Raw genomic sequence first — 21,795 nt, forward strand, 5'->3', positions numbered from 1 at the left:
AGTCCCTTTCTGGGTAATTTACATTTCTAATGAATGTCAGAAATGAATTGCTCCCACAAATCCCAGAAGTGCTTGGCCCCCCCAGCCTTCTCTGCCAGCCTGCACGTCGGCACACGTCTGCTGAGCCAGGCGGGTGTCTACGAAGTTTGGGGGCGGTTTGGAACTCGGTGGGTTTCGGCTCCTCCTGACTCGTCCAAAGTGCCGCACGCCTGAGTTTCCTGCTACTGTTTTCTGCCCTCTCCCACCACCTCTGGGTTTTGCCAAGGTGACAGGAGGAACTCAGGACTGAAAGCTTGTCACTTCAGAGGGGAGGGAGGGAAGGCCACACCGCCACCCACCCACCCAGTGAAAGCACAGGGAGTTGGGAGCCCCCACCCCGGGGGTGTCTGTGTAAAAGTGGCCTTCAGTGGCACAAGTTTCCTCTCCTCGGAGCCACCGGAACCACCATCCCCCCGCCCCGTGACCCTGTTGGGTTTCAGACATTGGGGCTGAGGGAGGCGTGGCCCAGCAGCAGGGACAAGGGACAATCAGACAGAAGAGGTGCCACAGCGTGACCTTGGGCACCTCCTTCATCTCTCTGAGCCCCCGACTCCCCACCTGTAACCTGGGGACAGCCCGCCTCCCGGAGTCTCGTGGATCGAAGGAGCCGCCAAAGGTGGGAACCATTCAGGAGCAGAGGCGTGATAGCCTGTGCGAGGCGGAGGGAACCTGCGTCCAGTCGTCCCACTGTGCGCTGGCGCTGGGCAGGCCACCTCCCCGACAACCCGCAGGGTCCAGGCTGTGCTGAGGCGACCCACAGAGAGGTCCCAGAGTCACCTAACTAAGCCAGACCTACCTAACGCCTTCCAGGCGCGTTCCCGGCAGTGAGGGCAGCTCCTCCTAGGAGCCTGTTGACGCATACGACTGAGTGACAGGAGCCAGTCCGAGAAGGCTCCGTACTCTGTGGTTCCAACACAGGACACTGGAGACGGCAAAGCTCTGCAGACGGTGAAAAACCGGTCGTCAGGGGTGAGGGAGGGTGCGGGGTGAACAGGTGGAGCTGGGCGCGTGTTTAGGGCAGCGGGCCTACCCTGTATGAAACTGTAATGGTGGGGACATGGCATTTTACATTTGTCCAAACCCACAGAATGCACAACTCCAAGAGTGACCCCTATTGTAAACTGTGGACTCTGGGTGACAATGACATGTCCATGGGGGTTCATTGATTATAACCATTGTATCACCTGGTAAAGCATGCAGATGGCAGGGAGCGGGGAGGCGGGGCCTGTGCTTGTTGCAGAACAGGGGCTATATGGGAACTCTGTACTTTCTGCGCAGTTTTGCTGTGAACCTAAAACTACCCTAGGAAATAAAGATGAAGGAGGAAGACGAAGAGGAGAGGGGGGAAAGTAAGGCAGCACCTCCTCCAGGGAGCCTTCCCTGACCACCACAGCCAGCAGCAATTTCTCCTCCTGCTGGGAACCTGCAGGCAGGCATGGCTTCCCCGTGGTTACCCCAGCCCTCCTCTCAGTCAGATGGCCAGGGTTTCCAGCTTCTGAACCAAAACAGCCAGAAGCCCCTTCAGGGCAGGGACGACGCATTTCCATCTCTGCTGTGGCATCCAGGGTAGCTTGTGAGGGAGCCCGTGGTAGGTGTTCAGTGGACACTTCCTCCTGCACCGTGACATTTATAAGATAGACTCGGTGTCATAGGAGAAACATGGGATGCCGGGTATATGGACGTGCTCAGCAAATGCCACGGCTGCCTCTGCGTCCAGCCCTGGTGACGGAGCCCTGTGGCCTGTTGGCCAGGCCATCAATGGCTCCTCTTGCAGTGTGGCTGGGCTAAGGGTGCCCAGATGGCTAGCAAAGCCTTATTCCTCGGTGTGTGAGGGTGTCTCCAAGAGAGATTAGCATTTGAGCATGGCCCTCCCCAAGGTGGGCAGACTGCATTCCTTTACGGCTCAAAGAACCAAAAGGCCAGAGGAAGGCGCGCCACCTTCTCCGGCCCACAGACGACGGTGCCCCTGGGTCTGGGGCCTTCGGACCGGACTGGGCTCCACCACCACTGTCCTGGGCTCCAGCTTGCAGATGGCAGATCGTGGGACTTCTCCGCCCCCATAATCATGTGCACTGATTCCTCATAATAAATCTCATTCTGTGTCTATATGTCCTGTGGGTTCTGTTTCTCAGGAGAACCCCCACAAATGACTAATGACTAGTGACAGTGGGATGACAGGGACACGGAGGAGGTGGCTCTCCTCTGTGCAGGCATTGGTCCTTCTTCTGCCTCAAAGTCGCCTTCACAGCCTCCATGTTCCCTTTTCCATATGGAACTTCTAAATGCACTTGATGACTCACTGTAAGGCCCTTCAGTGGCATGGCTTCTGTGCCCTCAGAGATGAGTAAGTGACCGCTCAGACTCATGTAGGAGCTCCAAGGTACGCAGCGACGAGACAGCGTGTGGGTGGGTGCATGTGGGGACTGTCGCGGTGCAGGAGGGTGTGGGAGGGTGGGACAGAGGAGTCCCCCCCCCCCAATATAGCACCCAGCCCTGGTGACACAGAGTCGTGGGACCAGCACCAAGCCCTTTGTCAGAACTCTGGTCACTTCTGTTGCAGTTCCGAGAATACTGAAGCGTGGACTGTGAGCTCAGGTTTATAAAAGAATATAGGGAAGGAGGGCCCCGGGGGGAGGGGGCTCGAGGAGGAGGAAGAAGCAAGAGGGAGCATAATTAAACTGCTATTTCCCTGTTAATACATTAAAAGTAAATGGTAATGATGCCCCCTCCCATAAAGTTTTCCTTCCCCACTCCCCCCACCCCATGCACCAAAGCAGACCCTTGTACTTCCTCCCTCTCCTCCCACCCAGATGTGATCTTAGAATGTTCTGACTTCACTCCATTCTTGCTCCCTCAACTCCTGGGTTTGCTGAAGTAGACTTTCTTTTTTTAATGTCCAGGGTAATACAGGTTTCCCTGACCCGCAGCAATCACCGCACAAAACCCCAGGCATATTCAGATTAAAAGCATGCGCTTTGCAAGGGTCACTGCTCCTCACCATTCCCTGTGTTCCACGTCTGCTCTGTCTTGAGATCTGGGCTGTGATTGAACTGTCTCGGTGAGAGAGGAACTTCCACGGGTAAAAGGGTCGGAGGCTGGGGCCCCCTCTGTCTCATCATGTCCCTATGTGCTTTCCTTTGCCCTGACCATGAAGTCCATCACAGCAGGGGGACCTCCCTAATCAGATCCCCAGAGTCCCTGGACATTGTTCCAGTATCCCCTAGGCATCTGGCACCACTCTGACTCCTGCCTTTGGGCATGACCAGTTCTCTCTGGGACGTGCAAGCCTTCCTCCTTACCTTTGGAGTTGGAGCTGCCTCAGGACAGCGTCAGCCCGGAGACATTTTCTTCCAGTTTTTCTTCCATTTCTGTTTCTCCTTTAGGAGCTCCTGTTCCTGGAGTTCTGCAAGCCTCACATTTTCTTCCTGATGGTTTCCACGTGCTTTGCCTCCACATTGTAAGGCACTTATTTACTCCACGTTACCCTCCAGTTTGCTAAGTTTCCTCACCCCGACAGCTCTGTCTGCACCTGCCTATGACTTTTAGTGTTTAGGTCTGTGGAGGACGCCAAAGGTTCCTGTGCTCTGACTGAGGCTCCCTGAGCAGTCCTGCACATTTTCAGTGACGTTCTTTTTCTCTCTGTTCTTAGCCCTCTCCAGGAGGAACTGTGCAGTCCGTCCTCTTCCCTCTGCTTATCGAGTCCGCTCAAAAGGCCAGCCGCGGAGCAGAGCAGCCCGGGGACCCCCCAGGCCAGGGCCAGGGCCTCACAGTCCCAAGGTCCCCACGGCCTAATGGATAGACAGACCTTTGCCCTCATCCTCAAAGCGCACCTCCCAGACGCGGGACAGGACCAGCGAGGAGGGTGTCGGAACTGCCCAGCCCCGCGCCATTCCCTGGGCTAATTAATAATGTGCGTGCGTAGACGCACCGCACAACTGCCGTGTGAAACGTGTGCTGCGTGCACGTGCTTTTGTGCATTTCAAGCAACACTCGGCTCTCTGTAGCGGGGCTGGAACTAAGTAAGGCGTCCGGCGCGCACCGGGCGCTCCACCCGTTAACGCTGCAGCGGCAAGTATGATGAATCTGAAGTTGGGGGCCCGGGGGGGGGGGAGGCGGCGCGAGCTTTGTCCAACGGCCCCGCCACCCGTCACACCAGGAGATGGAGCTCCCCGGGGGCGTGGCCAGCGCGGGGCGGGCCGAGGCCCGAGTCCGCCGGGAAACTTTAGCGGTAGGGCCCGCCCCCGCGGCGGGGAGCACGGTTGCGCCGAGGTGTAGCCGGCAGCCGCCAGGCGAGGCGCGCCGTGATTGGCGGGGGCGCGCCGTGATTGGCACGCGCGGCGGCCGCTCAGTGGGCCGAGCCAGCGCCGCGTCCTCCGTGCCGAGTCAGGAGTGGAGCGGGGTCTGGGGCCCCGCCCCCGGTCCCGCCCCTCTCTGTGCTCCGGGCCGCACTCGCGGTCTCCGGCCGCAGCTGGCGCCGCCTGCCTTTCGCGGCCGCCTCCACCGAGCCCCGGGGAGTCCCGCTCCTCCCGAGCAACTTTGCACCGATCCCAGAGGCCCGAGGGCGCCGCGGCGCCGCGTGCGGCCCACTCGCGGGCCCGTGAGTACTTCGGGGCAGGGGGCTGCCGCGCGGGGGGCTGGAAAGAGACTTGGGATAGCCGGGAGGCGCCGCCCCTCCAGGGCCTCAGTTTCCCCGAATGAGCGGCTGGGCGGCTGGTCCCAGCGTCCCCCGCCCCTTGCAAGCTCCCCAGATATTGAAGGGCCGGGGTCCCGCCGCCCCGCGACGCCACGGCGACCCCTACCCAGGTGGGGTCTTTCTAGGGCGTGAGCGCCCCCTGAGCCCCGGCGCCGCGGGAATCGTGGGGCACCGCGCGCTCCAAGCCCTTCACGCCCGCGAGCCCCTTGCCGGGCGACAACGGGCCCGAAAGGCAGGCGGCCCGTGGCGCGGGGTCCCGGCGGGTGGCGAGGGCCCCCCGTGCCCACTGCCCTGGTCCGAGTTGCTCCGTCATGGCCCTTCCCCCGCGGCCATCGGCGGGACTCGGGGCCGCTCTCAGGGCCAGCCGGGCCGCTGGAAGGCGCCTGGGCCTCCGCGTGGGGGCTCGAGGGGGGCGGGTGATGGGGTTTCGGTCCCCCAGTGGGGACCTGCCCGCCCGAGTGGCAGCCTCTGGGTCAGGCCAAAGCGCCGGCAGCCCCCTTAGAAACTGTGAGTTGCCTTCCCCCCGGGGTGGGGAGGGGTGGGGGAGGGGCGGGGCGGCAGTGGCAGCCCCGTGCTCCGGCCGGTGGGAACCCGGCCCTCGGAACGGGATCAGGAATTTCTGTTTTGAAAAATGGACGCTTTCTGCGGGACGTGGCCCAGCCCCTTCGGGCTGGACGGAGCCGTGTCCTTAGCGCAGCTCTGGTTGCCGCTGTTAGGCAGTTGTAGAGAACTAACACTGGTTAACTCCCTGGGTCATCTCAGGAGCAGGGATCCTAGCTCCATGTCACGGGGGGAAGCTGAGGCTGGCCGGGGCCAAGTGACCCGCCCCGGCACGTGCGGCCCGCCTCGCCTCACCTTGGACAGTGACCCCTGGAACGCAGCCCTGCGTCCGGGGCTTTCCCTCTGCCGATTACCCTCAGTGCTGGCCGCCCGGCCTCCCAGCAGCCCTGGGCGGGGCGCTGTCCTGGAAGCCCAGAGCCCCGGCTGCCCGGGGCCCCCTCCTGTGATTCCCACGGGAGCCCCTGGGCATCTGACCAGGGATTTTGATGGACTTTTTTTTGTCCTCCCCTGGCAGGTGGACCTGAGACTGGACGCAAGGAAGGCTGCTGGGGGACCTCCTCTCACCTTCCTGCTCAGGACAGAAGAGTATGTGGAGGGGCTCCCCACTCAGGCTTCCTCTGCTCTCCCAGGCCAGAGCTGGACAGGCCTTTGAGACGGGTCACAGAGGGGAACCCAGCCCAGTCCTGTCCCCCCAAATGCCTGTGCTGCAGAACAGAGACCAAGCCCCGGCCCATGGGGTGGCAATGAGGAGAATCACAACACAGAGAGAGCTTGGTGCTTTATACAATCCTCCGCCCCCGCCGCCACCACGTCCCCACCTCGGAAAGCGGCACTACCTCTGTGGCCCTTAGCCCCAAACCCTGCCACCCTCTGCTTCCCTGCCCCCCCATATTCAGTTTTCTCTCCTGGCTCCAGAGCTGTGCTGATGCCTGCTCTGGGCCAGGCCTCCCCGCCACTCCCTGGACGGCTGCCTGGCCCCTTTCCCGGTCCCTCTACCAGGTCCCCACACAGCCCCGATGCTTCTTTAACTGCCACTTCCCTGCGGAGCGCCGTCCTGCACTTGCTTCTGGCCTTAAGCCTGGCATTCATTCAGGCCCTCAGGACGTGCCCCTGCCACCCACTCGTACCTGGGTCCCCTACCCAGAGGTCACTTCCTGGCCACCTGCACCTTCCCAGCCACGTTGCTGGCTCCCTCTCCCTGCGCTGGGATGCCTGACCCATCCCTTCCTCCACCCTCGCCTGGCTCATGCCTGCTTGTCCAGAGGGCTTAGTCCAGGCCTCCCTTCCAGAATGCCTGCCCTGCCCCTTTTCCACGGCTGGGCGCGGCCCCCCCTGCTGGGCTTGCAGCCCCACACTCTGACTTTGGAGTTGTCTGGGTGTTGTCCTTCCCATCCAGACAGAGTTCTCGAAAGCCGACTCCACAGGAGTTCTCTCTGGGCACAGAGGCCCGAGAAGTGCCTGGCATAGGCTCGGGCCTCTCAGACCAGGTGCCCCGTGTACGGTGGGGCCCGGCCCCTGGGGAGGCGTGGTGGCTGTCCGTGGTCGCTGCCCCGGACATTCCCAACTTAACTGCCCCTGTGCCCTGTGAACATGGCATTTGGGTAGAGCTGGAATGTTCCTTGGTTTGACCCTTAATACTCTGGGGCAAAAATAGGCACCTGGGAGCCTCCCAGAGCCTGTGCCCTTGTCTTGAGGGGCAGCCCTATGCCAGGGGCCTGGGCTGGAGCAGACACCCTGGGCCCACTCCTTTAGGGGCTCAGCCACAGGTGGGTTTTAAAGTAACATTTTGTTGTAATTCCAAAACCTTGCACATTCTTTATACAAAATTAAGGCACTATATTTAGAGAAAGAATAAAATAAAAAACACTTGTAATGCCTCCACCCAAAGATAGGCAGTATTTACTTTTTTGGAGACATTTTCTTCCATCTTTCTCGGCAGGTAAATTTTGTTGTCGTCCTAAATAGACTCAGGCTAATGTCTCATGTTGCTTTAAATCCTGCTCAACAGTGTTGTACACACATGTCCCTTGTCTTTAATGTCTGTATGCAAGGTCACATTAACCGCTGTCTCGTGTAGCAGCCGTCTGGAGGGCTGTAACATTCACGCGGCCCCTCTGGGCGGCGCTGGGCAGGAGGGCTGTGACGGACACCAGGAAGGGTCTCTGAGGGCGAAGGTGTGGCAGTCGGGGGTTGCAGGTGGATCGGAGAAACACCGTATTTTGGGAGAGAGGGGACCAGGGAAGACGAAGTGTGGGGGTCGGGCTGCAGAGCCCTGGGTCTGGGGAGGGGCGTGGCACCCTTCGGGAGTCTGAGAGAGAGCCTCCCAGGCCCAGGACCCCACTTCATGCGCATGCGGCCCCAGCAATGTCAGGGGCGAGGTCCAGCTCAGCCCTGTGGCCCGCGGCGGCCTTGGCCTGTCAGTGGTGTGTGTGTCCCTGTTGCAGACAGCCTGGGTGGCCCCTTCCCTCATCACAAGACAGTCCCAAAGTCTGGGTGCTCCCAGCGTCTGCTTTCACACGCTACCACATGGCCTAGTCACTGCTTTTCAGTGTGGGCTCCTCTGGTGACAGTCGAGTTCTGAGATTTTTGTCCTGTGGTCTGGCCTGGAGTGGGGCAGATCTGACTACATCCTGGTCCCGCCCACTGTGGTCCCCTGCCCCTGTCCCCGCCCTCCACTCCTTCGGGGGGGCTCTGAGGGCAAACCCTTGCTGGCCTCCAGCTTCTGGTGGCTGCTGGTGACACGGACGTCCCGTGGGTCACAGTTACATCACTGGTCTCTGCCTCTGTCTTTCCTCACGTGGTCTCTCTGTGTCTCTCGGTTCCCTCTTGTCCTTGTAAGGCACCAGTCATTGGATTAGGGCTCACCCGAACCGGGAGGGCCTCACCTGCAGACCTTTAGTTTTATCTGCAGAGACCCCTGGCTCCAAGCCAGGGCACACTCACGGGTGCGGGGCGGACGGCATGTGCGGGCTGCCACTCAGTCCACCACGGCCGGGCATGGCCCGGTGCTCCGTGTGGGATGTCTGTGGCCGCCTTGCTTCAGTTTGTCCCCCAGGCCGTGTGGCTCATGCCCCGTGAGGCGGGACGCGAGGCCTCGGGTGTTAGCGTCTGGGCGCCTGGCTCCTGGGACCTGCTGAGCCGGTGGCCGTGAGTGCGTTTCCTCCCTCGATTTCCTCGTCTGTAAAGTGAAATGGTCTCAGGGCTGTTGTGAGACGCATGAGGTCACATAGAGAATGCTGGGCAGCGTCCGCCCTGTGTCCCCTTACCCCCCTTCGCGCCCCCCCCATCTTTACCAAGGACTAGAGCCAGAGCAGGCTGGGCTCGGCCACTCCTGGGCTGTCTGACCGCAGCTTTTCTCGCTGGCAGGATGGACCCCAGCGCGCCCCCTCCGAGCCCCTCCAGGCCACAGCCTCCGCTGCCCCCGCTGCCCCAGGCCCGCTCGCGGCTCAATGGCACTTCCTCAGCCAGACAGGAGAAGAGTGGGGTGCCCCAAGCTCCTGGGCCCCAGCCTGGACGTGGACCAGATGTGGGAGACGCAGAGGCCCCAGCGGCGCCCCAGGCCCCTCGCGCCCGGAGCCGAGAAAGAGCAGACGGAACCGGTAAGGGGATGGGGCCCGGGAAACTGGGCTGCTCCGTGGTTGTGGGGTGAGCACCGAGCCCTCGCACGTGGTCCTGGCACCCCTCGGGGTCCCTCCTGCGGTTCAGGGCCCAGCCCCCCACCCAGGCCCTCTCGGCCCTCACCTGCACAGCAGGCTTGGCTCCTAAGTTGACAGACTCCGGGTGCAGCAGATGTCACATTTTCTTATTTTATTTGTAATCAAGTGGCTCCGGTTCCGCTCTCTGGCTACCGGGTGGTTCCGCACAGCTACCGTGACGATGAAGCGGGAGAAAGCCTTCCCCGCCGCCAGCGCTGGTCCCACGCAGCGCTCCGGGAAGCCCCTCTCCAGTGTGGCCACTCCTCGGGCCACGTGGTCAGCAGCTCTGCTTGGTCCAGGGCCCTGTGGCCATTCCCCTCAGGGCTCCGCAGGCTCTGACCACTGTCATCCATCCCAGGCTGCGCTGCGCTGCTGAGGGCTTCTGACCTTCAGTCTCCTGCAGAGATTTCCGCCTTCTCTGCTTTTATCCCCCAGTCTCTGGGCAGGTCAGGGCCTGAGCCCGGAATCTCAGCCCGGCCACATCCAGGGCCCAGGCCTGGGCTTGGTTTCTGTCTGGCTGATGCACAGCAGCCCTGGGAGGATAGTCACGACTGCAAGTTTCAGATAAGAAGAGTCAGGAAACAGATGTGGTTTCTGTTTGGTTCTGCCCCTGAGAGGAGGCAGGGGGTGGGGAGGGGGAGAGGGGGAGAGCAAGGCCAGGGCAGGTGGGCAGCTCAGGCTCCCAGCCCCCCACGTCTGGGCTGTGCCGGCACCTTCCCGGCTACTCTGTGTTGTCACCGGTCACTAACGTGGACTCAGCACGCCCCGCCGTGCAGCCCCTGCACAGGTCAGAGAACATCTGCTGGGAGTGGCTTTCCAGGTCAGTGCTCATTAATTAACTCACCTGCCCATCTAGCACAGGTGTAAGGAGCATCAGCTAAGTACCGACAGGTCACAGCGAGAGTGAATATTCATTAATATTCACGCTCCGTGGCAGGCCCCACCTGAGTCGTTATCCTCATCCACTCACTTCAACATTTTTCAGATGGGAAAGCCCCGGGGAGAGGTCAAGTAAGGGCCCTCCAGGGCCTTGGGTGGGGACACTGCATGCACGAGTCACTGTCCTGGGGGTGAGCACTGCGTGGGGCCCGTGGTGTACGAGGCGCCCCTTCCGCCACCCTCGGGGGGTCACAGGGGCTGCCGAGTCCCCGAGGCCTCCGGCTGTTGGCACTGAGCCAGGGTGCAGTGTTGACTTGGGTGCCCTAAACACAGGGCCGGAGGCATCATTGCCACAGAGCTGGCCCTGAGTCTGGCGGGAGGCTGGACGTGGGGCAGTATTAGTGAGGACTGCTCTTGCTTCCTTTAAGTCTGCCTTCTGTTTCCAGAAACATCTAGAGGGGGGAGGTGTGCTCATGTCTAGTAAGTACCCACTACGTGGTCGGCAACGTGCAGCCGCGTCCTGTGTCCCTGCGAGGTGTTTTGCTACCACGAGTGGGGTGTGGCAATGGAGGGGGTGGGTGCAGAGCCGGGCCTGGCCCCGAACAGTGGCTGTGCAGGTCAGAGGGAGGGGCGGGTGAGAAGTGATGTTCTCAGAACCTTGACTGGTGGGCCCCCCGCTGCCGGTGAGTTCTAGTGAAGCTGGTACAGTGAACAAGATGCTTTTGTGAATCGGGCTCACTTCTCAGGAAGCGAAAGTTTAGCACGAGCCGCGTGACTCTTGGACCCCTGGGCCTAGTAATCCCACTGAAGGATGTATGCTAGGAGCATAACCCCCCAAAGAAAAACTGCACGCAGCACGGTGCGCGGCACCCCGTTATAAAAGTAAGGCATTCTGGGAACACCCTAACGGCCGGCGGGGTGAGGGGCCCAGCACCCGACTGGGTCCCCTCAGTGGAAGTTCTGAGCCATTGAAATGGTCAGTTTCACCACAGGGCAATGTGGGAAGTGGGGTGTAAATCACTGTTACAGATACATACTTCGCAAAGTGCACGTGCACTGATTATGGCCTCTAAAACTCACGCGTGTATAGACTGCAGTCTGAGAAGACACAGATCTGGTTTGTTTGTTGGGAGGCTGGGCATCGGGGTGCAGGTTTCTTCCTTCGGGTCAGGAGCTCTCTAGAGCTGCGGTTCAGGCAGGCCTGCGCTCTGCTGCTCCGAGACAGTGAGCTGAGGGGCGGTGCCGGGACTCCAGTCTGTGCCCCTCGTCCTTCCCACACGCCCGCCAGAGAGACCGAGCTGCTGCTGAAAACTGCCCCCCACCCCGCGGGAATCTGCTGTCCTCGCTCCCTGGAGGGGCCTCCATGGGGAGTTCTCTCTGCGTCTCCTCCCACATTCCTGACCTGGGTCTTCATGTGGGAAGCTGCTCCAGGCCTAAAGCCCATGCCTGCTGCCCTCTCCAGGCCTCTGACCAGTGACAAGGACCAGCTTTGTGACATCTGACTGTTCTTTCCATGTTCAAGGGCCCATGAAAGGAGACATGGAAATCCCCTTTGAAGAAATCCTGGAGAAGGCCAAGGCCGGGGACCCCAAGGCACAGACGGAGGTGAGGGCCGTGGTGTCTGGTGGGGGCTCACGCCGGGGCCCATAGAACAGTGAGCTGGACAAGGACTCCGAGGCCCACGGAGGCCAGCGATGGGGGTCAGTGCCATGTGAACAGGGAGCAGTGTCGGCAGGACTGCACCTGCCATGTACCTGGCCCCTTGGGTTGTGCCACCCCTCTGGGGAGCTCACATTTACTCTCCTGTGGCCTGCTCACAGCTGGTCTTGGGCATCGCCTCCTCCAGGATGCCTTCCCTGATTCCTGCCTGTCCTTGGTGCCCTACCCCCATTCTCACTGCATCTGTGCACGGGGTGCCACACCTGCTCAGGTCTGTGTCCTCACAGTGCCCCGAGGGTCCGCAGGCCCAGCCTAGTGGGGGTACTAGTGGGACCCGTTCCTGCCACTTTTCTTCTTGGCCTGGGTGACGGAGGAGGCTGCCTGGCCCAGAACGTGGGGAGGGGGAGGGTCCAAGAAGCCCAGGGTGGTGCGGCTGCGGTATGAAGCCAGGGGCCAGGACGAGGAGCCGGAACCCACGTTGCCTGGAGGCCGCGGCGGAGCCCGGCCTGACCGGCGGTGCCCCGCAGGTGGGGAAGCACTACCTGCAGCTGGCCGGCGACGCGGACGAGGAGCTCAACAACTGCACGGCCGTGGACTGGCTGACCCTGGCCGCCAAGCAGGGCCGCCGCGAGGCCGTCAAGCTGCTCCGCCGCTGCCTGGCAGACAGGAAAGGTGGGTGCGCAAGGCTCGGAGCAGGGCCCGCGGGGCGCGTGCTGGCTGGTCAGTCACAGCTGAGGCGGGAGCAACAAGAGACCCCAGCGGGGGCCACACTGTTGAGAGAGAGACCGGTTTCCGTCCGGCAGTGGCCTCCAGAGCTCGCGATGCGTCTGGCCGGGAAAGCCCGTTCCTCACGCATCCGTGTCTCCCAGTGATACCACCAGGCTCCCATCGGACTGGGGAGCGGACCCCACATGCAGCCAGTGCAGGTCGGCCTCACCACAGCCGAGGGGGTAGGCAGGGAAGCAAGCACCCCTGAGACACACTCGCTGCCACGGAGTGGGGGGCGATGGCAGGGGGGTGTCGCTGTCCCCTTGCCCTGCCTGGGGAGACTGCTGGGCCCTGGTGTCGCGGGGGAGCGCGCTCCCCAACGGCTCAAACCCCAGAGGGAGATGAAAGTGTGGGTCATAAGTGGTCTTTAATGGTCTCCTTTCAGATCATAAAAGTATTTTATGCTTATCGTAGAAAACCTGGACTAGGTAGGAAACGTAAAGATGCACGTTACCCACAGCCTGACACCCAGGAGGAGCACCCCGAGTTTGCTCCAGCCCCTCGTGGTTCTGTGTCATGTGTTTGAGTTACAAGCATCACACAGACATGCAGGAGGGCAGGAGGGCCTCGGGCAGCGCCCACCACACCCACGCGAGGAGTGCGCTGGGGGCCAGGTGGGCCTCTGACCTGGAGCATGGGCGCCGGCCGGGGCGTAGGCCCAGCGGCCTTTTTGGCCGGATGTCCTTTTCTGCGCTGGTGACCAAAGGTGCCTGGAAAGCCTCTCGCACCAGTCCTTTCCCAGACCCCCTCAGGCCGAGCTGGCCAGGGCTTGGGTGTCACGGAGGGCCCCCCGGCGGCAGGACGGGGCCCCTAACACCCCCCGTCCCTCAGGCATCACTTCTGAGAACGAGCAGGAGGTGAAGCAGCTGTCCTCCGAGACCGACCTGGAGCGGGCCGTGCGCAAGGCGGCCCTGGTCATGTACTGGAAGCTCAACCCCAAGAAGAAGAAGCAGGTGGCTGTGTCCGAGCTGCTGGAGAACGTGGGTCAGGTCAACGAGCATGGTGCGCACCTCCCAGGGGACGTCTCGGCTTCCCCTGGGGACCTTCTGGGGGCTCCCGTGGGTCTCCTGGAAGGCCTAGGGAGGGTCCTTCTGGGGATAGCCCCAATTCTTGGGGGCCCCTTCCTGGGGCTGGGGTGGTGCCCCAGAAAGGCCTGCTTGCTGTGACAGCTGCAGCGCCCCATGGAGCCCCAGAATCCCCTGCAGGGGCACAGCCCAGCCCCCGCCCACTGCCGCCTGCCCTCCGGCTGGGCTCCTGCCTGAGCAGCCCCTGCAAAGACATGCTGGGGCCCCCTGCCCAGGTGCGGTGTGGCAGGTGGGCAGATGCTGACAGGAGGGCGGGGGTCTCAGTCCCTGCTGTGCTCACTCTTCAACAGATTCGCTGGAGCCCCTTCAGCGACAGGGCTGGGGACCCCCCGGAACGGCCTGGCCCTTGCCCCTGGGAGCTCATAGTCCACTCCGGGGGAAAGTCATAGCAAGGGACAAGGCCAGCAAAGGAGCCTGGGGTCAGGTGATGCTGACCAGAGGTCTCGGGTGCCTCTAGAGAGGGGGTGGGCTGTGCCCACAGGGGCTCTGAGTCATCCCGTTGGCGGAGGCAGAGCAGCGGCCACCCAGAGGAGCAGCCCTTCCTGTGGGGGCTGCAGGCCCTGTGGTCTCCAGAGTTCGGGGCTCCCCAGGAGTACCCGGCTGGTTTGTGGAGGGCTGCAGAACACGAGGGGACAGTCAGCCTACCTTGCTACCTTGATCCTCAATCCATCCTGTTCCCTGCAGACGGAGGGGCACAGCCAGGCCCCGTCCCCAAGTCGCTGCAGAAGCAGAGGCGGGTGCTGGAGCGCTTGGTCAGCAGCGAATGTGAGCACAGCCACCGGTCCTCCGCCCGAGGCCACTCCCCATGGTCCCTCCGTGTCCCACATCCACTCCGCCCTGTGGCCTCCAGGCTGGGTGGGCTCCCAGGGTTTGAGGCGCTGGGACCTGGACCCTGCCTGTTGGGAGCCCCCGTCTTCGCAGGAAGACAGGCAGGGGTGGAGACACGGGGGTGTGGGTGCATTGGAGGTTCCTGAGGGTCAGCAGCTAGCAGGCGAAGGGCAGTGTGGGCTGCAGGTGGAGGGAGCAGGGTGCACCCAGCAGGAAGAGTGGGGTACAGAGCAGAGTGTGTAGAGGGGGAGGATGACGGGGGACTCGGAGTTGGGGTGCCATTGAGAAGACACCTCTAGGTCCTCCGGGTGCAGCGCCCACCACACGGGTGGACCCTTGGTCTCAGTTCCCCAGGGTCCCACCCGGAGGGGACGCAATGGGTGGGAGGAGCTAGGACTGCCAGGCACTGGTGGGAGGGTCCCCGCCAGGTCGGCCCCCACTCACGGGACGTCAGGCCGGTCTCGCTTTCCTCTTGGTCTGAGCCCCCTTCTTGCCACGACGGCCACCTCCGAGGGCCGGGGGCCCCGCCGTCCTAGGGTTCTGTTCCACCAGGGTTGGGGGGCGTCACACCGAGGGGCAGCGCCCACTTTCCCGCTGCGCTGGAAGGAGGCCAATCTGGCAAGTGCTGGCGCCGGGCACAGGTCAAACACTGGGGCAGGGGCCTCTGGAGGCCGTGGCAGACGGACGCACAGACTGCGCTCTCTGTGTGGCGGGGGCAGGGCAGCACTGTTCCTCCCGGTGTCCTTGCTGCGTGGTCCCCTCCTGAGTGTCACCAGCCACACAGCCCCACCCAGCAGGTCCCCTCTCATAATGACCCCTTCCACCCCCCTTATCAGTGAGCTCCCTCTGCTTCCTCCCCACCCCTCCCACTGTCCTGGACAGAGATGGGTTCCTCAGCCCCACACTCAGCCGGGCCCCAGCCACACGGGGGACCGTGTGCTCACAGCATGGGCGGGCCCCGTGCCTCCTCTCTTGTGCTCTAGCCAAGACCTACGTCGCGCTGGACGACTTCGTAGAGGTCACCAAGAAGTACGCCAAGGGCATCATCCCCACCAACCTGTTCCTGCAGGACGAGGACGACGACGAGCTGGCCGGACGCAGCCCCGAGGACCTGCCCCTGCGCCTGAAGGTGAGCGCCGCAGCCACCCCTTGCCTTTCCCCGCAGCGCGCTGTGCAGGAGCAGGTGCTGCGCGCCGCGGTCCAGCTTTGTCGTCTAAAACGCGGTTCGTTTACGGAACCGAAGGGAGGTCGGTCCCTCAGAGAAACCTGCCCCCCAACGCGAAGTGCTGGTGCCCAGGAGACCGGGGGCCTGCAGGGGAGCTGGCGTATCGGACCTGCGAGGGCTCGGGGAGGGCGGGGCTGGTGGGAGAGGGACGAGGGGGTGACCGCAGGCCAGTCTGCAGGGAGGGAGCAGCCTCTTGCCACCCGACGGCAAGGACGGGGCGCCGGGAGTGACGGGTCAGGCCCCTGGGGCGACAGCCTTTGCTTTCCTGGCCGCGTGGCTGAGCCTCCAGTTAGAGACACACCAGGTGGCCACACTGTCCTCTTGCAAATTTACCCCCGTTCAGTTCACGGGGCTGCATTCCTGGGGCCCGTTTCCCACTTGGCAGAGAGCACCAGGTTTCCAGGAGGTTGGCTGCCCGGCCCACGGGCCCCTCAGCACAGGGGCCTCCGACAGTGAACTGTCACAGAGCCTGGCGTTCGTCACCCAAGGGTCCCTCGGGGTCTGCACATCTCAGCTGACCAGGATGTGAGTGACGCCCCTCCATGTGGTAGAAGGGCTAAATGAGTCAGGGTCAGGGCAGGGGACTGACCGCTCAGCCCAGAGGGTGGGTGTGGAGGGGACAAAAGTCGGCTGAAGTCCCCCGAGTGGACAGCTCAGCATTAGCACTGCTGGGAGCCCGGCTGTGGGGCTCAGGCCAGGCCACCCCCCACGTGGGAGGCAGACACAGACCGCGTCCCAGGCTGACGGGCACGGCAACCACGCTCGTGACCGACGAGCCGAGAGTCCCCCCAGGCCAGGTGGCCTGTCTAAGGGGACGGTTCTGAGAGGCAGGGCGAGGACGGCTGAGGAGCTGGACCGCGGAGGTCCGCGTGGAGGCTGGCCGGGGCCACGCTGCTCACAGAGGGGTGCCCTCGAAAAGGAAGGGGGGGGCCCTCCCCAGGTGCCAGTGAGGGTGCGAGGCGAGGTTCAGGCAGCACCCCCCAGGCCCGTGGTTGAGCGACAGTAACTCACGTCCCCCTCCAGCTCAGCGCCGTAGAGTGTCTGCGGGTCCTCGCTGGGGAGGAGAAACTCAGCATCCTGACAGGAAATAAACAAAGCTCTCTGTTGAAACTGTCAGAGCACTTTGTTCCTTCTCAAGTTTTCTCATTAAAAGTCTTGCAAAAGAGAGCGAGTGAATCATAGCAGGTGTCTCCTAAGACTGAAAGCTGTTCCAGCTTTTAATAGCCCCTCGGAGAGCAGAGAGAGGGCCGCGTGCTCGGGGCGGGGGCAGGGGGGTCGTCGCCCCCGAAGCAAATGGTGACAGGCGCCTCTGTGAGCTGATGCAACTCCCACAGAATGTTCCAGCCTTTCGTGACAGACGAGACCCACTTGAAAATAGATGGAGTAATATTTTAAAATCTGAACCGTTTTTGCATCGAATGGTTGCAAAGTGCAGCATGAGAACGTTTGCGCCCTGGGCTGGCGGCATCTTGTCTGTGTGACTCACCCGGAACTGGCAGTTTGAGGTGGCCTTTTTGCGCAGCTGCCCGGCTGTAGCGTCCTGTGGCCCCGGTTTCTCGTGTCAGGAGAACGGCTTGCACCCTCAGACCCGAGTGGACCACTCTCAGCCACCCTTTAATAGAGCCTGACTCCCTACTCGTTCTGAAACATTTCTTTCCTGGTCGGAGTCTGTTTTCCTTGCTTGGGTTTTCTCTGTGGAAAACGTTCTCAGTCTCGCAGTTCGGTGGGGTCGCGAGGAGTAGAGCCAGGCGGGCGCTCAGGTGGCAGAGTCGGGACCCGACAAGGAGAGCCCCCTCGTTCAGGGGCCCAGACTCCCCCGTGTGCAGGCAGAGGCCAGTCACCATGGGACCACCGGTTCTAGAAGTTTCGCTGTCTTTTAAAAGTTCTCTCAGCCCCGTGTCGTGTGGTATCACGGGCAGAAAACAGAACAGAAGCGCAGGACTGGCCCTGAGCCTTAGGATTCCAGATGAGTGGCGAGGTGCCAGGGGCACGCGCGTCCCTCGCCTCGGTGCCGCCGGTGCTGGCCGGTCTCAGAATAGTGGCCGCCGGCAGGAGGCCTGGGGATGCCTTGGGCCTGTCGTGCCGTTTCGAGGTCCACCTCACGGGAGGCCCACGTGGGTTCATTCAGCAGCTGTTGACTTGGCCGGCGGGTCGGGCTCCGTGCCGCAGGGGCCCTGCCCAGAGGAAGCCTGGAGAAGGTTCCTTTTCACAGATGCTCGTTTGCTCCCTGGCAAGCATCTGAAATCCCCCCGAGACTAACGTAGCGTTGCCCGTGCACCCCACTGTCCATCCCCGCAGGGGTGCGCCGCGCCTGTTCCTGTGGAAGGCCCAGAGAGCGGGGGCCGCGTCGGCTGGTTCATTCCTTTGTGCCTTGACCTGTTAGTTACAGAACAGAGAGTAGGCGGCTGTCACAGACACATGCGCCCGTGTGTGTGTGTGTGTGTGTGTGTGTGTGTGTGTGTGTGCGCGCGCGCGTCTATGCTGTCTCCTTCGGGAGCCCACGCCCGTCCCGGCCCTGGAGAGCTCACGCACCTGGTTGCTTGCTTGCAGGTGTCTTGATCATCTTGGCTCGATAGCCGAGGCTCTTGGGCAGATATGCTCACCCAGGGTCCCTCCTCCATCACCCTCCAGTGGGGAGGGCAGAGGGTCAGTCCTGAGGGTGGGTGTGGAGGGGGTGCTGCCCACCTCACCTGGGCGCCGATGCAGCCTCCCTCAGTTGGGCCGTGGGCACGCGCCAGGCTTCCCTTGCCCCTGCAGAGACATGCAGCCCCCTGGCCTCCCCCACGCCCCACTGCATGGGGATGGGCACTGTCCACGGCCACTCTCCTGTCCCTCCCTCCAGCCTCACTCCCATCTCCCCTGAGCTCTGGCTGAACCACCAGCTTCTGGGGATTCTGCACAGAAAACCAGGCCGGTGTGGGGGTCCACCCTGGATGACAGAATCGCCCCCCTGTCTCCTTCCTGAGGCTGCTCCTCAACTCACCTCCCCCACAGCCCTCCATCCTTCGCTGTGGCCAAGGCCAAGGCTTCCCTCCGCCCTTTGCACTGGGTGCCGCTTGGGGGAGTGGGACCCAAGGCAGGGAAGGGGCTGCATTTCAGTGTGGTCATGTGGGGTCGTGTGTCTGTTTGAAGCAGTATGGGGTGCGGGTGGCAGGCGGCTTGTTCTTGGGGTCTCCTGACACTAGTGAATGAATGGGTCTCATTCTGCCCCATTGCAGTCGATGAAGGCGGGCCAGGCCTCTGCTCTTCACAGTCACACGCAACTCTCTTTTCTGGAGTCCCCGCTCCCACTGCCGCGCCGGGACCGCTGGGAGCCCAGCGTGGGCTTGTGGAGTACCGGCGCTGCCCCGAGGGGATGGGGAGCAGGGGCGTGGGAGGTGAAGTCCTCACCGCAGGAGGGAGCCGAGAACCAAGCCTGGCAGCCGGGGCTGTGTCGTGTGTACGGCACGGCGCGTCACGAGGCCCCCTGGGGAGGGACAAGGGCACTGGGCAGGTTCCTCCAGGCGCTCGCGGTCTCACCGGGAGACCAGCATGCGTGAGTCTGGAAGTCGTGGCAGGAGGTGACGATCAGGCGCAGGGCAGGAGCGCAGTGGCGGGCCGGGCTCCAGGGGCCCAGAGGAGAGGAGCACAGGAAGGGACCGCAGGGCACAGCGGGAAGGCCCAGAGCTGGGGTGGTGACTCCCGGGAGTAACGAGGTGACGGCGAGCGGCGCTCCTGTCCCGGCTCCAACACCCCTCTTCCGCCCCCCCACCCCCGCCACAGGTGGTCAAGTACCCCTTGCACGCCATCATGGAAATCAAAGAATACCTGATCGAAATGGCCTCCCGGGCGGGCATGCACTGGCTGTCCACCATCGTCCCCACCCACCACATCAACGCCCTCGTCTTCTTCTTCATCATCAGCAACCTGACCATCGACTTCTTCGCCTTCGCGGTGCCCCTGGTGGTCTTCTACCTGTCCTTCCTCTCCATGGTCATCTGCACCCTCAAGGTGTTCCAGGACAGCAAGGCCTGGGAGAGCTTCCGCGCGCTCACCAGCCTGCTGCTGCGCTTCGAGCCCGGCCTGGACGTGGAGCAGGCTGAGGGCAACTTCGGCTGGAACCACCTGGAGCCCTACGCCCACTTCCTGCTGTCCGCCCTCTTCGTCATCTTCTCCTTCCCCGTCGCCAGCAAGGACTGCGTCCCCTGCTCGGAGCTGGCCGTGGTGTGCGTCTTCTTCACCGTCAGCAGCTACATGAGCCTGAGCGCCTCTGCCGAGCCCTACACCCGGCGGGCCCTGGCCACCGAGGTGGCCGCCGGCCTGCTCTCCCTGCTGCCCACCCTGCCCTACGACTGGCGCTGCCTGAAGCTGCTGGGCCAGACCTTCTTCACCGTGCCGGTCGGCCACCTGGTGGTCCTGAACGTCAGCGTGCCCTGCCTGCTCTACGTCTACCTGCTCTTCCTCTTCTTCCGCATGGCCCAGCTGCGCAACTTCAAGGGCACCTACTGCTACCTGGTCCCCTACCTGGTCTGCTTCATGTGGTGCGAGCTGTCGGTGGCCATCCTGCTCGAGTCCACCGGCCTGGGGCTGGTGCGCGCGTCTATCGGCTACTTCCTCTTCCTCTTCGCCCTCCCGATCCTGGTGACCGGCCTGGCGCTCATGGGCCTGGTGCAGTTTGCCCGCTGGTTCGTGTCCCTGGAGCTCACCAAGATCGCGGTCACCATGGCGGTGTGCAGCGTGCCCCTGCTGTTCCGCTGGTGGACCAAGGCCCGCTTCTCGGCGGTGGCGATGGTCCGGTCGCTGACGCGGAGCTCCATGGTCAAGCTCATCCTGGTGTGGGTGTCGGCGGTCCTGCTCTTCTGCTGGGTCTACGTGTACCGCTCGGAGGGCATGAAGGTGTACAACTCCACGCTGACCTGGCCGCAGTACGGCGCGCTGTGCGGGCCGCGGGCCTGGAAGGAGACCAACATGGCGCGCACCCAGATCCTGTGCAGCCACCTGGAGGGCCACAGGGTCACCTGGACAGGCCGCTTCAAGTACGTGCGGGTGACGGACATCGACAACAGCGCCGAGTCCGCCGTCAACATGCTCCCGCTGCTGCTGGGCGACTGGCTGCGCTGCCTGTATGGCGAGGCCTACCCGGCCTGCAGCGCCGGCCCCACCGCCACGGCCGAGGAGGAGCTCTGCCGGCTCAAGCTGCTGGCCAAGCACCCCTGCCACATGAAGAAGTTCGACCGCTACAAGTTCGAGATCACCGTGGGCATGCCCTTCGGCGCCAGCGGCCCCCGCGGCCCCGAGGAGGACGACGTCACCAAGGACATCGTGCTGCGGGCCAGCAGCGAGTTCAAGGACGTGCTCCTCCGCCTGCGCCAGGGCAGCCTCGTCGAGTTCAGCACCGTCCTAGAGGGCCGCCTGGGCAGCAAGTGGCCCGTCTTCGAGCTCAAGGCCATCAGCTGCCTCAACTGCATGGCCCAGCTGTCGCCCGCCCAGCGGCATGTGAAGATCGAGCAGGACTGGCGCAGCTCTGTGCACAACGCCATGAAGTTTGCCTTCGACTTCTTCTTCTTCCCCTTCCTGTCGGCCGTGTGAGGGCGCGTCGCCAGCCAGGGGGGGCGTCGGGCACGCCACTGTCGGGACCTTCCTTCCGCGTGGCCACCCAGCCGCCTGGCACAACACTAATGCTGAGTGTGCGTGTGTCTCTGTGTGTGTGCACGTGCGGCTGCTCCCTCCGCGAATGGCTGGCTGCTGTAGCTCTGTCACTCGGAATGCCCGGCGTCATTGGAAACTGCATGCACAGACTTGGCCCCTCTCCTAACCTTTCAGAGTGCAGCTGGCGTGCCAGATGAGACCGGATTCCTGCCCTGAAAAGCACTTTGCAGTGACGTTCTCCCTGCCCCACCCCCCTCCAAGCACTCCGGCCCCTTCCTCACTTCTGTGTCGGGTTTGTTTTTTGATTATGCTGCTGTGTGAACACAACATAACACTTCTTATTTATTTGGTTGCTGCTAAGCCTTGACAGCTGTCTGCCGGTCCTGCGGGCGAGCGCTCTGCAGGCCCCCCTGAGCGGTCACACGGTCCGGGCCCCGCCTGGTTCCTTCCAGAGCGGAGGCCAGGGCAGCGGTGGCACTGGGCACAGCGTGTCCACGCCGAGCCCTGGGTCTGCAGCTTGCCTCCCATGTCTCCCGTCTCCTGGGTAGTGGGGGAGTCTGTGAGGGTCTCCTGAGTCCACCAGGACTAGGACACAGAACCTGGGGTGTCCCTTCCGGCCCTTGGAAAAGCGTGCCGTGTTTCATAACAGAGAGAGCAGAAAGGCAAGGTCAGAGAACAGCTGAAATAAAAGCCTGTGGCGGAACCTGCAGTCTTCTTTTCCTTCTTTAAAAGAAG

General features: G+C 62.8%; 1 protein-coding gene across 2 annotated transcripts; it reads left to right on the forward strand.

The window, feature by feature from the left end:
* The first annotated feature begins 4,467 nt into the window (after positions 1-4,467).
* Positions 4,468-21,102, forward strand: WFS1 (wolframin ER transmembrane glycoprotein). 2 transcript variants are annotated; one of them, XM_090267097.1, is made up of 9 exons: positions 4,468-4,636; positions 5,808-5,878; positions 8,660-8,892; positions 11,390-11,472; positions 12,054-12,198; positions 13,126-13,296; positions 14,064-14,144; positions 15,191-15,336; positions 19,195-21,102. In XM_090267097.1, exons 3-9 carry the CDS (start codon positions 8,661-8,663, stop codon positions 20,998-21,000), a joined length of 2,664 nt encoding a protein of 887 aa, XP_090123223.1. In that variant the 5' UTR covers positions 4,468-4,636; positions 5,808-5,878; position 8,660; the 3' UTR covers positions 21,001-21,102. The 2 variants fall into 2 exon arrangements, with proteins under 2 accessions (XP_090123223.1, XP_090123224.1); XM_090267098.1 differs by lacking the exon at positions 5,808-5,878.
* Positions 21,103-21,795: the final 693 nt, after the last annotated feature.

Source organism: Furipterus horrens, unplaced genomic scaffold, assembly GCF_987537825.1.
Source record: "Furipterus horrens unplaced genomic scaffold, mFurHor1.1.pri manual_scaffold_2, whole genome shotgun sequence".
NCBI classification, from domain to species: Eukaryota; Metazoa; Chordata; class Mammalia; order Chiroptera; family Furipteridae; genus Furipterus; species Furipterus horrens.